Genomic DNA, 19,074 nt, shown 5'->3' on the forward strand with positions numbered 1-19,074 from the left:
CCACTGCGTGGCCAGGAAGTGGTTTGTGGAGAAATGGTTTGGAGGATTTATCTGGCAACTTCTCATTCATTCAGCTATGGCCAGACTGAAATCCTGTGAGCTGTACCCCTGACACCCAGAGCCTGAAATCCCCCGGAACATTCATGTTCCCCCCTGGGAGGTGGGTGAGGAGGTCACGCGGAAAGACAAACAGACCAAGACATGTTCTGAGACCAGCGCTCTAAGAAAATAACATGTTACGAGACCATGTTTTCTATTTTTATAACATTTTATATAACTCATAAAACAGTGTTTGTATAAAAATTCACACAAAGTTGCTAGACAGCATACAATTTCCAAAAATGTCCTGGGTTTTGTTACATTCAGTTTTCTAAGGATGCACTCCAATCAATGGTAAAATGCAGACATGATGCAAGATTTCATCTTTGGTAAAACTATTCTCATTATTTTGTATCCTCACAGTATTAACTCTGATATCCACTTTGTGCAGGGTCTGCTATTACTAGGATGTCAGAAAAACATTAAGGCTGGATCTACGGGAGGCAAGTGTTTCCAAACAGCAGTTATAGCCCCTTGGCCCCCACCCCCACTTCATATATCTATACAGTCTATCTACAGCCAGGCAGGGTGCAAGCTCACGACCTCCACTTGGGAGTCTCGAGATCCCCTCTTGACTGGGCAAAAAGCAAACATTTGGGGGGAACATTGGAAACAGAGGCCGTCTCTAAAGGAACCCAGTGGCCACGCTGTGGTGTGGTCGAGCCAGCACCTGTTACCAATTAAATAGCCAATCCATTCACCACTAAGTAGATCCCATTGGTTGGTTGGTTGATGATTGCTGCTAGGTGGGCCCCTCCCCACAAACATAAAAGGGAAGGAAAGTTTGGCGCCAACACTGAAAGGGGAGGGGTGCACCAGCGCAAATGACCTGTCAAACATTTGTTGTCGTGTAGACACAGCCAAGGTGAACTGAAGCAGGATGCGAACACTCAGTACATTCATGACTATCTTCATACATTCTTTAAAAACTTACACAGAGAAACCGATGAAGACTACCATCTACTGTGACTTACTAGTTCATTCAACATCAAATGTGTCTGTGCTAATTTTTTAGTCCCTGGGATACAAGGCCAAAAAAAAAAAAAAAAAAAATCCAAAAAACAAGTAAAAACCAAAGATTTAGATGGGTGGGGTGGTGGGGAAGGAAAGGGCTTGCCAACAGGTTTCATGGAGCATATTAAATTTTGAAAAAATAAGTATTTTGTACTTCTATTGCTTCATGTAAAAAATTTTAAATAAAAAAAATGCCCACTGGAGCCACCTGTATGGTTGAAGTGAGGACACCATACAGATGCGCCAGGCCCTGCAGGCATTTCCTGACGACAGTCCGGGGGAGGGAATAGTTCCCAGGTGTGTTCACTTCTCTCACAGAAAGGGACTGTAAGATTCTGGGGGAAGAAGCCCTACACGTGAAAGGCATTCAGAAAATCACTGAAATATTGTTTCCAAAAACTGAATATGCTCTAGGTTACAAAGAGACATACTGAATTCCTAGAACCTGTTGATTTCTCTAACATGGGTAGATGGGAGTTTCAAAAAAATTATTAATAAATGATTGTGCTTCTAAAGTTGCAGGATCAACATTCCACCCTCTAGAAAGCAGGGCAATTCATGGCTTGGAGTCCTCTTGTTTACATCCTAGAAACCAGAACAAATTCCAAGGGACTTCCCCGCTCCAGCCCCCAACAACCAGCGGGACAGAGTGGGGAGGGTGTAGGAGGGGGCCACAGCTGTCTTTGGGCAGGGTACGTGTGTGTGCATGTGCTGGAGAGACTAAGGCATAGAGAAGGGCCCAAGTGAGGGGGGAAAGTGAGTCTCCTGGCTGCTCCAGTCCCTTCTTTCCAGGCACAAAGAAGGTGAACTTGTTATTCCTGTAGGCCCCCTTCATCTCACTTCAGCTTTTAGTAAGCAGTGCGTGTGTGCGTGAGTAGCTGTGTGTGACAGTCATTCAGTCCCTGTGCCTTTCTCAATCTGTTTGCAGTTCCAACAGAAATAATCTATAAATGATACTTGAGAGCAAATTTACTAGTTAGATCAGCAACTTAACATTGCTTAAAATCCTATATTTAAAAAATGCTCCTGGGTACAGGCAAACTTTTGTCATACAGCCACTGGCACTGAAGTCCTTATCAGCTGAATGAAGAAAATTCAGATTGTTTCTGTTATCTCTGCATTTTAAAGTAGCAAAGTATGAAGCCATCGCACAGGGGTTCTAGGACCACCCTGTGTGATTCGATTCATTTTCCAGGACTCTAGGATAACATCTTGTTTGCATTTGACTGTTTCCTTTCCCTCTCAGGCATTTGGCCCACAAAGTTAGGTAGGTAAAAGTATCATTTTAAAGGATTTTACCTGTTGGGGAATTTCCCAGTTGGTCCTCCTGGAGAGCATGCAGCTGGCCTGTAGGAGCCTGACATTCCCAGTCAGTGGGGAACGAAGACATGTGCCCCCCCAAGGCAGGGGGTGGCCAGGTGCAGGACAGCAGGACCTTCTGGAGGGTCCCAGGGGAAAGTTCAGAGTGGACCCTGGGAAGGGACATGGGTGCCCCATCTGAGATGGCCTGTGTCCTTCCAATGCCTGGTATCCCCAAAAACCACCCAGACCTGGGCCTGCCCTGGGGAACAAGGCTGTGGTGCTGCCTGGAGGAGCTAACGCTGAGGTCTGAGGAAGTCACCACACAGCTCCCAGAACCTGGATCCCGTACAAACTCATACATGGAAAGTAAACAGTTCATGGTGAGCCCAAAGAGGGCCACTCTTAAATCTAACAAGAAGCCAAAAGCCCTCGGACTGTTTTCCAAGGAAACATATCTGCTCCCTCCAACAAGCAACCATGTATGGAAAGGGAATGGGGGCAGTGGAAGGACATGGCTCAGATGGAGACACTGCGAATGTGTTTCCACACTGTCTACATTCATATCATCATCATCCAGTGTTCTCATCTACAGAGTGAGCGCAACATTTTACCAGCGCACCTGAAGGACAGGCCAAGCTGAACGGAAGCCTTCCCAGGCACCAGAGCAGAAGGGAAACTTGCACATGGTCATAAAGGACTTCATGCTATTCCATCCCCTCTACTGCCATCCAAGGGGCATCTCGACTCTTCCAAAATCAGATGTCAAAGACAAGGTCAGTAAAATCAGTATCCATGCCACCTGAAGCTATGATTAGCCACTGTGCATGAACATGGCACTTTTAAAAAGATTTTTTTTCTAAGTAAAATGGCCCCCAAAGAGCCCAGTGAAATTTTTTAAGGGTTTCTTTTTAATTAAAAAAAAAAAAAAAAAATGGATAAAAATGGAAGATGTAAAATATGGGAAGAGGAGCAAGAGAGTAGCTGAGTTTGCATGTTAAGCTGTGAGGGGCTGGGGAGGGCACAGCCAGGGAAAGGAACCCTGTCCTCTGGGCCCTGCCCTCACAGCTTGCTCTCCTCACACTCGGGCTGCCCCTTCAGGGCATAGCCCAAGTAAGTATGAAAGACCAAACTCAAGGCTTCTTTCTTGTAGTTGGGTAGGTGTTTACGTGTGCAAATGTAGTAAGCCACTCTCCAGGGACATAAGGTGCCTGTCTGTGGATGACATAGGCGTGCTCCCAAGGATTGCTGTCCCAAGGGTGCTCATCGCTCAGCCTCTGGTGACCCTGAGTCTCTGGGCAGGCCACAGGCCTTCACTTCTCCACCTTCTTGGCTTTCTTGAGGATGTCGCATTTTTTCCTGTTGGGGCGGCGGCACCTCTCGTCGATGCTAGGGATACATTCGTAGTGCCACACCTCCTCCATCTTCTCCACGGGGTAGACGGCTTCCACGTAGTGGCGGATGAGCCGCAGCCGCGTGGGGTCTAGCTGCTTCTTGTTGCAAGCCCCGGAATGGTTGTACTGTAGTCGGAGGTTCTCGGCAGTGAAGAGTTCGGGAAACAGGCGGACGAGGAGCCGGGCGGCAAAGTTGCCCACGGAGAGGCTCTGCTGCACGATCTCACGCACCTCCTTGTCGGATAGCAGGTAGGGAGAAGGCACCGGGAAATCGGGCGAGGGGACCACCAACTCATCCAGGGGGATCTTGCAAAAGTCCTTGCTGCTCCTCTCGGGGGGCAGCGGGGGCCCCTCAAACTCCTCCCGGAACCTCTCGGGGTTGATTGCATAGCTGGTCAGGTCTCTGCACTCAGGGCCTGGCACGTGGACCTTGCGCTGCTGCTGGTAGGAGCGCCTCTGCTCTGTGTCCCGGCGCCGACAGCGTTCGTCCAGTTTGCCCACGAATTCCAGGGTCCAGACGCGGTCGTTTTTGGCGCGCGGGTAGAGCAGCTGCACGTAGTGGCGGATGAGCTTGATGCGGGACGGGTCTAGCTGCTTCTTGCCCAGGGAGCCGCTGCAGTTATACTGCTTGCGCAGGTTCTCGTGTGTGAAGAGCTCGGGGAACAGGTGCACCAGCAGGCGTGAGGCGAAGTTGCCGATGGACAGGCTGCTCTCGTAGATGCTGCGCAGCTGCTCCTTACTGAGCAGGCAGTCAGCGCCGGGCACCTCGAAGTCGGGCTGGGGGATCTCCAACTTGTCAAAGTCAATGGGCACCAGCCAGATCTTCTTGGAGCGGCGGCCTGGACGCTCGCCCTCGAAGCTGTCCTCCACCTTGACCACTGAGATGTCGTCAGGCAGGCTGGAGGAGTCATAGCAGTCATCGCGCGGGGGCTCGCCTTCGCTGCCCGCGTCCAGCCCCAAGCCTTCGAGCTCGTCATTGATGCGCTGGGCGCACTGCTGCAGCCAGGCCTCCTCCTCCTGCATGTCGGGGAAGTAGATCTCCGTGTAGTTGCGGATGATTTGCAGCCGCTGCGGGTCCAGCTCCTGCTTGCCACCATCCCCGTAGCAGCTGTACTGCTCGCCCAGCTTGCGGTGGTCGAAGAGCTCGGGGAAGAGCCGGTGGAGGAGGAAGACGGCAAACTCGCCTGGCGAGGAGGCTTCATCCAGGAACTCGGTGAGGTCCTGCGTGTCCACCACGTGGTCTGAGGCGATGGTGCTGCTCCGGTCCAGAGACAGGGCCTCCTCCTGGTCTTTATTGTCCAGGAAGTGGCTGGGGTCCACCTGCTCTGCCTCAAAGAAGCTGGCGACCTGGCCACTGGGCTGGCTGTCCTCCATTTCCCGCTGGGCCCAGAAGCGGCTGAAGAAGTCGTTCAGCTGGGGCAAGCACTCAGCCTGCCATACCGCCGTGTCCTTCACGGAGGGGTAGTAGACCTCCACATAGTTGCGGATGAGCTGCAGGTGCAGTGACTCCAGCTTGCGCTTGGCGGCAAAGCCACAGGCACTGCAGCCTCGGGAGAAGTCCACATCACTGAAGAGTTCGGGGAACAGCTGCACCAGCAGGCGGCAGGCCAGGTCCCCGCCTGACAGGCTCTGGTCCACGATCTGCTTGAGCTCCGTGGCCGTGAGCTGGTACTCGGGGGGCGGCTGGAATTTGGCCACCATCTCAGTGGGGCTCACCTGCTTCTTGATGCGGCTCACCTCCAGGGAGAGCAGGTCCACCTTGCTGTGCAGCTGGGACATGTTGGACGTGAGGGTGTTGAGCATGTAGAACATCTTCTGGATCAGGAAGTAGATGTTGGGGTCACTGTCGGTGGCTGCCCCGGTGCTGCCACAGTCCCGCTTCTGTGGCTCATTCAGGAGCCGCAGTGGTGAGGGGCTGTTGCTGGCATTTGCCTTCTCGAAAATCTCGTACGTGTTTAGCAGGTCCCCCGAGGGAGGGTTCTTCTTCTCCATGATCTTGTGTGAGATGCCATACAGAGGTTTCTTGTAGGAAGGTGTGGTGGCATCATTGCAGGGCTCCTCCTCGCCCGGCCATACAGAGCCCAAGCTCCTGCCCCTGCCGGCCGGCTCTCCGTTGCCTTGGCAGGGCGAGCTGTTCTCACGGTTCCGCATGCCTGCTAAGAGTGCCTGCAAAACAAAAATAATTTCCTTGACTGTTAGGTGGGTGCTGTGGGTTATGACACTAAACAAGGGTCTGCGTAGCACACAGAGAGACCCACGGTCAACTTTGGGAGCAGGTGAGAAACTGTTTCCTCGCCCTGAATCACTCTGCCATCCAAGAACACACCACTGATACAAACCTGCATCCCCACCACCCTAAACCTGCTGCTCTCCCCACTCCCTGAGAAAAGACTCAGGGTGGGCCAGGGAGGCTTTTTGCTCCTGTGGGACACCAGCATTAGACTTCCTGCCCATCAGGAGGCTGACACTGATGCTGGCAATACTAGGCAAGAACTCTGCAAGAAACAGGAGGGAGAGCATAGAAAGGCGAGGGGCTCATCCAGCTGCTGGCCATGGGTAGGTCATCTCACGGACCCATGTCTTGGTCTGCTCGCAGGAAGGGACGGAGATTCCCTATGGCAGCTCCTGAAGGCCACAGTGTGCCCTTTTAGCCTGCAGACTCAGGTGTCCCTTCCTGGGAAGGCTCCTCTGAGATGCATGGGAGGGGCACATGAGAACTGGGCTGTGGAGAGCGGCTGTCTGATGCCAACTCCACCACTGCCTGAAATCACATCTTAGACCAGAAAGGGCTGGCCCAGAGCTTTCTGGCCTATGCAACTATGAGAGTAGAAACAACCCCTCATTTCTGAAAAATCAACAAGTATATAAACTGTATGGTATTCAAATAGAATATTATTCCACAATAAGAAATGATTGATACAGTACAGAAAGTACTCCTGATAAATCTCAATCACAAAAAAAGAGGACACAGTGTATGATTCCATTTGTGTATATACAATTCTAGGAAATGCAAACTTGCCTAGAGTGACAGAATGCAGACAGTCACTGCCTAGGGATGGCAGGGAGAAGATGACAGGACACGGAGAATGTCAGTGGGTGATGGGTGTTTAATATCATGACCGTGGCTATGGATTCACTGGTAGATACAGATGTCAAAACGTATCAAATTGTATGCTTTAAATATGTATCATTCATTATATTTCAGCCATAACCTAATAAGCCTGCTTTTGACAAATGTTGAATTTGACCCAGACACTTATTTTCCATAAGTGTATACTTGAGTTTTAGGAAAGTGGATGAGCTAGTCAGTGAGCACTGGTGGGTGTCGGGAGCAAGGAGCTTTCACTCTCACTGACAGGCACGTGCCTTGGGCAACTGGGAATGGACAAGAACAAAGGGTACCCTGGGGTGCGTCTCTCCACACTTGGGAAAAGTACAGGTGGCTGGGACTGGTCTAGCCCAGTGCTTCTTAAGCTCTCGTGTACACACTGAATCACCTGGGGTCTTGCTGGAATGCAGAGTGTGAACCCTGGGCCTGCGTCTCTAATAAGCTCCCAGGTGTTGTGGCTGCTGTCCATCCTCTCTTGAGTTGCCAGGGTCTGGCAGTCAGTGTTTGCTCTCAGTTTATCTCATCCGGGCAGATCAGGGTTATTTGAGAGTTTTCAGATTACTAATGCCAGCACAAAACAGTACATGAAGTATTTTTCTCTGTAGCCTAAACCAATGTCAGGAAAAGAGACAACCTCTAGATGTGAGGTTTAATACAGCAAGTGAGCAATACAAGGCTGAGAACAGTTAGGTCCAGAGGAAGCAGAAACCGAGAGCCCAAATAAACAGAAAACTTTCATCTTTCTGAACCTTCCATGTGTTCTTTTTCACTTAAATTAATGAACGGCTGGGCATGGTGGCTCACGTCTGTAATCCCAGCATCCCAGGCTGGTCTCAAACTCTTAGGCTCAAGAGATGATCCATCCGTCTTGGTCTCCTGAACTCAGAAGTTCCACCAGCCTGGGAAACATGGCTAAACACTATCTCTACTAAAAAAAAAATACAAAAAAATTAGCCGGGCATGGTGGTGCACATCTGTAGTTCCAGCTACTTGGGAGGCTGAAGTAGGAGGATGACTTGAGCCTGGGAGACAGTGGTTGAGGTGAACTAAGATCTTGCCACTGCACTCCAGCTTGGGTGAGAGTGAGATCCCGTTATTATAAATAATAATAATTAATGAATCAACTTCCTAGACTCTCTCTTTTGGATAACAGAATAATCTGACTCATATTAGAGAAAGGTTAATTCTTCTCTTGTGCCCCCACTGAGGAAAACCATGCAAAAGAAATACTAACTACTTTAGTCCCTTAGTGACCTTCTAAAGGGACGCATAAGTGCAAGAGTTATCATAGAGCTGGCCAATACTTTCTCCAGGGTTTGTTTATATGTAAGTGAGCAAACGGTCAGTGGCAACTGGACTTTGTGGCCCCCACTTCCCTCTACACCACTATACCACTCTCCAGGAGCAGGGGACCAAGGACACACTGGAGTGGAGGAGCCTGCCAGGGGTGGCCTGCCACCTGCCCCACTCCCTCCAGGGTCTCCTTGCCGAGCTGTCCCCACCCCCATCAAACTGTGTGATGGTTGTGGGATGAGACCATGTTATCCCTGAGTGTAGCCCTAGTGCCTAGCAAAGTGCCCAGGGTACAGAAGAGGTCAATGAATTTCTGTCAATTACACATGTGGATAGTTAAAGCCTGGCAAGGTGTTCCACCATTCTCAAATATATGCTTAAGAAAAGTGGGGCCAGGCACCTCAGCTCAAACCTGTAATCCCAGTACTTTGGGAGGCTGGAGGTGTGGGGTGCAGAATCTCTTGAGCTTAAGAGTTCAAGACCAGCCTGGGGAACATGGTGAAACCCCATCTCTATAAAAATAAGCTGGGAATGGTGGCATGTGCTCACCTGAGGAGTCTCAGCTCCTCAGGAGGCTGAGGTAGGAGGATTGCTTCAGCCTGTGAGGTTGAGGCTTTGTAAGCCAAGATCATGTCACTTACTCCAGAGTGAGAATAACTCAAAAATAAATAAATAAAAATTCATAATTACAATATGATTTATTATTATATAATGCTATTCTCAAGGCATGGCAGAGGTAATACTGTAAAGGACTTTTATTAAGGGAGTTGTATTGACACTCCCCACCAGTACACCGAGAAGGACTTTCCTACAGTGCCTCAGGGTGATTCGCTCATAGAGGGCACTTCTTCTTTTTTTTTTTTTTTTTGAGACAGAGTTTCGCTCTTGTTACCCAGACTGGAGTGCAATGGCGTGATCTCGGCTCACCGCAACCTCTGCCTCCTGGGTTCAGGCAATTCTCCTGCCTCAGCCTCCTAAATAGCTGGGATTACAGGCATGCACCACCATGCCCAGCTAATTTTTTTTGTATTTTTAGTAGAGACGGGGTCTCACCATGTTGACCAGGATGGTCTCGATCTCTTGACCTCATGATCCACCCGCCTCGGGCTCCCAAAGTGCTGGGATTACAGGCATGAGCCACCGTGCCCGGCCTGGAGGGCACTTCTTAGAGGTCTGTTTGTCCTGTGCTATCTGGCATTATTTGTTTAAAAAAGAAAGAAAAGGGGCCGGGGCTCAGTGGCTTATGCCTATAATCTCAGCACTTTGGGAGGGATCATTAGAAATGGGGGGATCACCTGAGGTTGAAAGTTTAAAACCAGACTGACTAACATGGAGAAACCCCATCTCTACTAAAAATACAAAATTAGCCAGGCGTGGTGGCACATGCCTGTAATCCCAGCTACTCTAGAGGCTGAAGCAGGAGAATCACTTAAAGCCGGGAGGCAGAGGTTGCAGTGAGCCCAGATTGTGCCATTGCACTCCAGCCTGGGCAACGAGAGTGAAACTCCGTTTAAAAAAAAAAAAAAAGACACACACCCCAACACACACACCAGAAAGGAAGGGGTGGAGATAGTTGAAACCCTTCACTCCTAATGCAGTGTTTTAAATTGTGGGTTAGTAGATGATGACTGACGTTGGTGGATCATGAACAATGTAAGAAGAGGGAGGGATTAGCCGGGCGTGTTGCATGTGCCTGCAGTCTCAGCTTTAGGGAGGCTGAGGTGGGAGGATCACTTGAGTCTTGGAGGTATGGTTGCACCACAGCTTGGGCAACGGAGTGAAACCCTGTCTCAAAAAAAAAAAAAAGGGAGGGAAGGAGGAAGAAATCAAAAAGAATAGAAAATATCAAAGTGTACCGCACAAAGTAAATCAATTTAGGAGTTTTGTTTCCTTACTATGGGTATGTCTATATATTTATGTACAAATACATACACGGAAGCTGTATTGCTCTATAAGGTGATTTATAACTGTGGGTCACTGTGGAAAAGCACTGCCCTAAGAAATACAAACTCAAAGTGCCTTACTTGCTAATTCCTGTAGAAAGTAAAGTAAAATTTTTAGCAATTTATTCACCATTAGTTCTATTACACTACAATAATTTTAGAGGTTCCATGGACTATGAGATTACTATAAGTTTTACCAACAGAAAAATTGCGGTTTGGAGTACTAACAATTGCAAATCATAATGATGTTAGGAGTGATTTTAGAAAAGGAGACTTCACTTTAAAATAAGGTTCCATTAGCACATTTAAAATAGAATTTCCTACGGAAAGAGATCATCAGAAACTTACATATGGTGCAACAAGAGTGCATGTTCTAGAGGGAGACTTGCCCTAACTAATACCCAGGGGAGAAATGAATACAGGGAAAAGTTTCTGGCAAATTATTTGAATACCAGCAACACACACAAGATTAGACTCCCCCACATTCCTCCAGCAGGTAGGAAGCAAGATTGTGCTGAAACTGGAAAACCCCATAACTCTCAATATTCAGTCTCATTAATACAAATATTTCCGTTTCCACCAAGCATGTTAGAAACATGCCATCAACAGAAACATTTTTGGCTACACTGCTTGAATAAAAAATATTAGTGTCCCAGTAGAGGGCAATATTCACTCCCAGAAACCTTGGTACACAATTCAACACAGAACACAACACAAGCACCGAAGAGGAGGTTCTTAGATATCCCCACACTGGTGTCCTGTCAGCTCAGCGCTCCAATTAATTCCACAAATGCTGCCAAGGCAGCAATGGGCTGGCTACGTTTGCGGCTGATGATAAAATCTCAGCTCAGCTGTCTAGGAGCATCAAGAAATCTTTAAATCTGCTACTTGGCACTGGGTAGGGCTGGCTGACACGTTCCCAATTCTCTGAGGCTCGTCTTCCAACCATATGGGAACTGTGCTGTAACGCTCAGACTCTGCAATGCCAGCATCTAGCCCGGATCTTCATCAGAACATTGCATTCGACCACCAGCACCCGTAGACCCCAGAGAGAATGCCCAAATCTTTCAGCAGGAGAATCTGACTGAACAAAAAGAGGCTGATGTTGGGTTACAAGTGAGGGGTAAATAATAGACTCTTTAGGGAGATTCCAGGTGTCCATGCCCAGTGACATCTCAGGGAGTGGATCACCCTGGAGATGTTCCAAGTACCAGACATCTTCATCAGGGCCCCAAATCTAAGAGCAGTCACTGAATTTAGTTCAGTGAATGATGAGTGGCTCAAAAGTGCCGAGAGAGTCAGCATACTGGAACAGCCAGAAAGTATGCGTGGCTTGGGGAAGCAGGGAGGCCACGTGAAACGGCAGACGGAGGGTTGGTATCTCCCTCCTGGAATTCACAGTGGCAAGAAGGATGCGTACAACTTTCATTTTCAACAGAATTATTTTCATCATCATCATCAATTTTTTTCTTCAGCCAGGATCTGACTCTGTCACCTGGAGTGAGTGGCATGATCTCGGCTCACTGCAACCTCCACCCCCACCCCGGGCTCAAGTGATCCTCCCAACACAGCCTCCAGAGTAGCTGAGACCATAGGCACACACTACCATCCTTGGCTAATTTTAAAAATATTTTTAGTGGAGACCCTGTACTTATTTTCTATCCTGGGTATTAATTAGGGAAGGTCTCCCTCTAGAACATGTACTCTTGTTGCACAGTATATGAGTTTCTAATGATCTCTTTCTGCAAGAAATCCTATTTTAAATGTGCTCGCCATGTTGTCCAAGCTGGTCTCAAACTGCTGAGCTCAAGTGATCTGCCCACCCTGGCTTCCCAAAGTGTTGGAATTACAGGTGTGATATACCACACCTGGCCAAAAAAAATTTTTTTTATTAAGTAAGAGACAGGGTTGCACTAAGTTACCTACGTTGGAGAACAGTGCTGTTGACAGGCGTCATCCTGCCACTGATCAGCAGGGGAGTTCTGGCCTGCTCTGTTTCTGACCTGCGCCGGTTCACCCTGCCTTAGGCAATACGGTGGTTCCATGCTTCTGGGAGGTCACCATATAGATGCCTCACTAAGTTCAGCATCAATACATAGGATCAAGCCAGACACAGTCTCTGCTGTCATGTTTCTTACTCTGGGTCACCCTTCTGCTGCCAACACTATATGGTAAGTAAGTGAAGAATGTGCTATGATGGCTGAAGAAACAAGATTCTGGGGAGATAAAGCAACTATAATGAAGGGAAAAGAGAAAGACTAGAGATGTAGCAAAATGTGAGTGCATCTAAGGCTTCTCAGGCATCTTACAAATATCCCAGTACCCCACCAGCACAGTAAGAGCCCAGTTCAGAATCAAGCAGGCTTGGTAGTGCTAACTTCTCTGAGCCTCATTAAAATGAGAATGTACTTCGATGGTTGTTGAAAGACTTCTTAAGAATACTCATTGGCCAGGTATGGTGGCTCACATGGGTAATCCCAGCACTTTAGGAGGCCGAGGCGGGCGGATCACGAGGTCAAAAGATAGAGACTATCCTGGCCAACATGGTGAAACCCCATCTCTACTAAAAAATACAAAAATTAGCTGAGCGTGGTGACGTGTGCCTGTAGTCCCAGCTACTCGGGAGGTTGAGGCAGGAGAATTGCTTGAACCCAGGAGGCAGAGGCTGAAGTGAGCCAAGATTGCGCCACTGCATTCCAGCCTGGCACCTGGTGACAGAGCAAGACTCAATTAAAAAAAAAAAAATCCTCATCGTATCCAAGTCACAGCACCAAAAAAAAAAAAGGAAAAAATAAATAAATAATAATAATAAAGAAAAATAATCTTTAGCTTGCCGGTCGTGGTGGTTCACGCCTATAACCCCAGCACTTTGGGAGGCGGGCAGATCACAAGGACAAGAGTTCGAGATGAGCCTGGCCAATATAGTGAAAGCTTAACCTACTAAAAATACAAAAATTGCTGGGCACGGTGGCTCACGCCTATAATCCCAGCACTTTGGGAGGCCGAGGCGGTGGATCACAAGGTCAAGAGATCGAGACCATCCTGGTCAACAAGGTGAAACCCCATCCCTACTAAAAATACAAAAATTAGCTGGGCATGGTGGCGCATGCCTGTAGTCCCAGCTACTTGGGAGGCTGAGGTAGGAGAATTGCTTGAACTCAGGAGGCGGAGGTTGCGGTGAGCCGAGATTGTGCCATTGCACTCCAGCCTGGGTAACAAGAGCAAAACTCCATCTCAAAAACAAAAAATACAAAAACTAGCTGGCGTAGTAATACACGCCTGTAGTGTCAGCTACTCGGGAGGCTGAGGCAGGAGAATCACCTGAACCTGGGAGGCAGAGGTTGCAGTGAGCCGAGATCACACCACTGCACTCCAGCCTGGGCAACAGAGCGAGATTCCATCTCAAAAAACAAAAAAAGGCGCAGTGGCTCACACTTGTAAGTAATCCCAACACTTTGGGATGCCAAGGTGGGCGGATCACAAGGTCAGGAGTTCAAGACCAGCCTGGCCAACATAGTGAAACCCCATCTCTACTAAAAATACAAAAATTAGCTGGGCATGGTGGTGGGCACCTGTAATCTCAGCTACTCAGGAGGCTCAGGAAGGAAAATCCCTTGAACCCAGGAGGCAGAAGTTACGGTGAGCCAAGATTGCGCCACTTGGGCGCAGCCTGGGTGACAGAGCTACACTCCATCTCAAAAAAAAAAAAAAAGAAGAATCCTCAGCTCACACCATAATAACTGACACGTATGAGGTGTTCTGTGCATTTGCACTGCATGAGATGGCATTTCCATTCCCCAAATGAAAACAAACCACAATGTTATTTTAGGATTAAAAAAAAATAAAAAACCTCAGGAGAACAAAGCTAACCTCTGCCTGGCATATGGCTCTTGAACACTGCCCCACTTCAGTGAACAAAAAGATTATTACCAATAAAATCTTTGGCTATGCACCTCCCACATCTGCTGCATTTGGCTATGAAGCCCTCTCCAGCACAGGTGCCAAATAAGTCTCTATACAGCCCTTTGTTAGACTTTTTGAGGAAGGTTTTTTCTTCTCAGCATTGTACTAAATGTCACTCATAAAACAAGGTGTCAACACTGATAGAAATCTGCCTGTGACATGCTGTAAGCATCAGGGCTCCCCCGCTTTGTCCTCCTGCCCTTTCCTTGGGGCAGGGGAGAGAAGATAGGAGATGGTCTATATCCTGACTGAGTGGTGCCCAGGCCTGGGTGTCCTCAAGGGGGTCAGGCAGCCTCCTTGATAATCCCATGCTGATTTCATTCTGATAAACGTGGAGGGAGGCAGCTGAATACTGGTCATGGAGTGGAGGGCTGGTGATGGGGGCTCACAGGCAGTCAGTAAACATTTCTGAAGGCTGATGTGGAGCGTGCCCCATGCCATGTCCTCACGTGGGCTATCACAGTGATCCACAACAGCCCAGCCAGGTGGGCAGTGTCAGCCCTCACCATGGTGGAGGAACCTGAGTCCCAGCAATCTGCCCCTCATCTGTCCCCAGACTCTATGCTTGTTCTGGTATTTTAGCAGGCTGGTAGTGAGGGAATGTTTTCTCTTACTGGGTCCATGAGGGGCGTAATTTTAAGGGCAAGAACTTCCTAGCGCCATGCCCCCTGCCCTGCCCACATCTCTTTCCATCTGGGAGATTTAATGGTTTATGTTTAAATTTCCCGGGAGCCGGAAGAAACTAAGAGTCAGTCACCCCAGTGGAAGTTTAAAAGAACTCCTTTCATTGGCCAGAGGAACTTGGGGAGGTGGAAATTTCTCCCAGGATAAATTCCCCTGCTCCTTCACCCACGTGGGATTTCGAGCTCTCTGGAATCCCCTCCCACGTAGTGGGAGCTCTCTTTCCCCTCCTGGATTTTCCCCTTCCGGTGTCCCCTTCCACCCAGTGTGGAAGCTGCTTTTCCTCTCCTAAACTCCATCTCCCTCTCTATCTATTCCCTTCCATTCAGTGTGGAAGCTGCTTTCCTCTCCTGGGTTCCATCTTTCTGGATTCTCTCACACATTGTGAGAGGAGCTTTCCTTCTCTGGTTTCCCCCTCTGGGAACCCTTCTCACTCAGTGTGACAGCGGCTTTTCTTTATCTCACTCAGTGTGAGAGCTTGCTGCTGCTTCTTCTCTCCTTCTCCTTTTTCTCTTTCTCTATCTAAATAAATCACTTTCTGCAACCACTTTTTGAGTCCAGTATTTTACTTTACAAGCACACTGCGCCATGGTCTCCTCTCTCATTCTTGAGAGAGTGAGAGATGAAGAACTTGGAGAAACATCCTCTCAGGGAAGCTGAGGGCTCCCCTGAACCCCAACAGTAGTGATACAGGACGGGGGCAGGGAAGTGCTGGGTAGAGAAGGGCAAGTCCCTGGCTAGGGGTCCACCCTCGGGCCTGTGCCCATGAATCTAGGTGAGAACAGGCACTCCTGCCTTTGTGCCCAAATGTTGCATTTTCCAAGACCACCCTGGCCTGCCACGCCCCCATCCTATGCCTATAGAAACCCCCAGACCCTAGCAGGCAGGCACACAGCAGCTGGATGGCAAGAGAAGCGGATCAGTGGAAGAAGATACAAGCCCCCGCATGTCTAGAGAAACACATGGGCGGGTGGAGAAACACGAAAGTGGCTGGACATCGAGAGGTCATCAGGAGCACACCGCCAGACACCCGCACCCCGGCAGACCATCAACCAGCAGAACGACATGGCATTTAGCCAGGGCAGGAGGAGGAGAGGCCAGGCTGCCATGAGTGGCCCAACTCCAGAGGAAAATCATCTCCCTGTTTCCCCATCTGCTGTAAGCTACTTCCACTCAATAAAACTTTGCACTCATTCTCCAAGCCCAGGTGTAATCCAAATTTTCTGGTACACCAAAGCAAGAACCCAGGATACAGAAAGCCCTCTGTCTATGCGACAAGGTAGAGGGTCTAATTGAGCTGGTTAATGTGAGCTGCCTACAGACAAAAGCAAATCTAAAAGGGCGCCCTGTAACATACGCCCACTGGGGCTTCAGGAGCTGTGCATATCCACCCCTAGACACTGCCAAGGGGTTGGAGCCCCACAGCCTGCTGTTGAGCTTCAGGGCACTGAAGGAGTGAGCCACACCCCATCTCACACCCTGTGAGGGGGACAAGGAAACGTTTCCTGCTTCAGTAGGACAACTCAGAGAAGGTAACTTGTCTTCCCAATCACTCCTGATAATCTCACCCCAGGAACAAGGCTGCCCCACAGGCACCCTGGCACCTTTTTTTTAAACTTATTTTTTGTTTTTTTATTTGTAGAAAGTAATTTATTTAAAGAGAGAGAGAAAAACAGGAGAAGGAGAGAGAAAGAAACAGCTAACTCTCACACTCAGTGAGAGAATCCAGGAAGACGGAATCCAGGAGAAGAAGCAGCTTCCACACTGAGTGGAAGGGAATAGAGAGAGAGATGGAGTTTAGGAGGGGAAGACAGGCTTCCACGAGAGAGTGTGGAAAGGGTCTCCAGAGGGAAAATCCAGGATAGAGAAAAACAGCTTCCATGAAGGAAGTGTTTGTGGAAAGGGACCCAAACATGGAGTCCCCACCCTGGCACCTTTTTACTTACATTCCTGAGTTTGCTCAGCTGCCTGGTGGAGGTATTAACTAGTTTGTTTTATGGATTAGATGGAATATGGTATGCAAGGCACTATTTGTTGAGTAGCTACTGGTAACCGTTTGGGTGCTTCCTTTCTACTTTGCATAAAAATAGAGACAGGGTCTCACTATGCTGCCCAGGCCGGTCTTGAACTCCTAAGCTCAAGTGATCCTCCCCCTCAGCCTCCCAAAACACTAGGATTACAGGCATGAGCCACCTCACCTCGCCCTTTCTATTTTTTTTATTATCACTGGATGCAGTCTCTAGGTCCCTCCTGTCTTTGATGAAGGTGCTTCAGAAAACAGTATGTATGGCTGGGTGTGGTGGCTCATGCCTGTAATTCCAGCAATTTTGGAGGCCAAGGCAAGCAGATTGCTCAAGCCCAATAGTTCAAGACCAGCCTGGGTTAACATGGTAAAACCCTGTCCTTACAAAAATAAGCCACTGGGAGGCTGAGGTGGGAGGACTGCTTAAGCCCAGGAGGTCAAGGTTACAATGAGCCAGGACTGTGCTATTGCACTCCAGCCTGAGCCACAGAATGAGATCCCATCTCAAAAAGAAAAGAAAAGAAAAAGGCGGGTGGATCATAAGATGAAGAGACGGAGACCATCCTGGCCAACACGGTGAAACCCTGTCTCTACTGAAAAATGCAAAAATTACCTGGGCATAGTGGCATGCACCTGTAGTCCCAGCTACTCAGGAGGCTGAGGCAGGAGAATTGCTTGAACCCACGAGGCGGAGATTGCAGTGAGTAGAGATTACGCCAATGCACTCCAGCCTGGCGCCTGGCGACAGAGCAAGACTCTGTCGCAAAAAAGGAAAAGAAAAGAAGAAAACAGTACATATGCCCTGACCTACTCCAGCCACCATATATGTATCTTAGAAGAAATAAAAGATTTACCAGGGGAGGATAAGAGGCTATTTGCCATGAGTTAACACTAGTACTATTTTGAAAAATCGACATACACTATAATTTCATAAAACAGAAGGATTGTTCTAAAGTCTCTAGGGTTAGCCAAGCATGGTGGCTCAAACTTGTAATCCCAGCACTTTGGGACGCCAAGGCAGGTGGATCACCTGAGATCAGGAGTTCGAGATCAGTCTGGCCAACATGGTGAAACCCCATCTCCACTAAAATTACAAAAAAAGGTAGCTGGGAGTGGTGGTACACACTTGTAACCCCAGCTACTCAGAAGACAAAGGCAGGAGAATCACTTGTACCTGGGAGGCAGGGGAGGCAGAGGAGGCAGAGGTTGTAGTGAGCCTAGATCATGCCACTGTACTCTAGCCTGGTGACAGAGTGAGACTCCATCTCAATCAATCAATCAATCAAGTCCCCAGGGTTCTAAGACTATTGATTTACTGACACATCCATCAATTTATACAAACTTATTTATTTTTTGACATGGGATCTCAGTCTGTTGCCCAAGCTAGAGTGCAGTGGAAGGATCATTGCAGCCTCAACCTCTCCAGGATCAGGTGATCCTCCCACCTCAGTTTTTGTGTTTTATGTAGACATGGGGTTTTGCCATTTTGGCCAGGCTGGTTTCAAACTCTTGGGCTCAAGTGATTTGCCCAACTTTTTTTTTTTTTGAGATGGAGTTTCACTGTTGTTACCCAGACTAGAGTGCAATGGCACGATCTCAGCTCACTGCAACCTCCGCCTCCTGGGTTTAAGCAATTCTCCTGCCTCAGCCTCCTGAGTAGCTGGAACTACAGGTGTGCACCACCATGCCCAGCTAATTTTTGTATTTTTAGTAGAGACAGGGTTTCACCTTGTTGACCAGGATGGTCTTGATCTCTTGACCTCGTATCTACCCGCCTCAGCCTCCCAAAGTGCTGGGATTATAGGCGTGAACCACCGCGCCCGGCCGATTCGCCCAACTTTTAGCCTCCCAAAGTGCTGGGATTGTAGGCATGAACCATGGCACCTGGCCTCAATTCACACAAACTTTTTTTCTTTCCAAGACAGTCTTGCTTTGTCACCCAGACTGGAATGTAGTGGCACGATCTTGGCTCACTGAAACCTCCACCTTCCAGGTTCAAGTAATTCTCCTGCCTCAGTCTCCCAAGAAGCTAAGATTTTAGGCACCTGCCACCATGCCCAGCTAATTTTTATATTTTTAGTAGAGACAGGGTTTCACCATGTTGGCCAGACTGGTCTTGAACTCCTGACCTTGTGATCTGCCTGCCTTGGCCTCCCAAAGTGCTAGGAATGCAGGCATGAGCCACCACGCCTGGCCAAACTTTTTAAAAAGGAAATACTTCATCTGTAAAATGGAAACAAAAATAAATAAATAAAT

General features: G+C 48.6%; 1 protein-coding gene across 1 annotated transcript in view; it reads right to left on the bottom strand.

The window, feature by feature from the left end:
- Positions 1-249: 249 nt before the first annotated feature.
- Positions 250-19,074, bottom strand: part of BEND3 (BEN domain containing 3) — a 49,307-nt gene continuing 30,482 nt past the window's right edge. The window contains exon 4 of the mRNA XM_017971293.4: positions 250-5,972. Within this exon, the coding sequence (XP_017826782.1) occupies positions 3,726-5,972 (2,247 nt within the window). The 3' untranslated portion in view covers positions 250-3,725. The remainder of the gene's footprint in view (positions 5,973-19,074) is intronic.

This window comes from Callithrix jacchus, chromosome 4 (assembly GCF_049354715.1).
Source record: "Callithrix jacchus isolate 240 chromosome 4, calJac240_pri, whole genome shotgun sequence".
NCBI classification, from domain to species: Eukaryota; Metazoa; Chordata; class Mammalia; order Primates; family Cebidae; genus Callithrix; species Callithrix jacchus.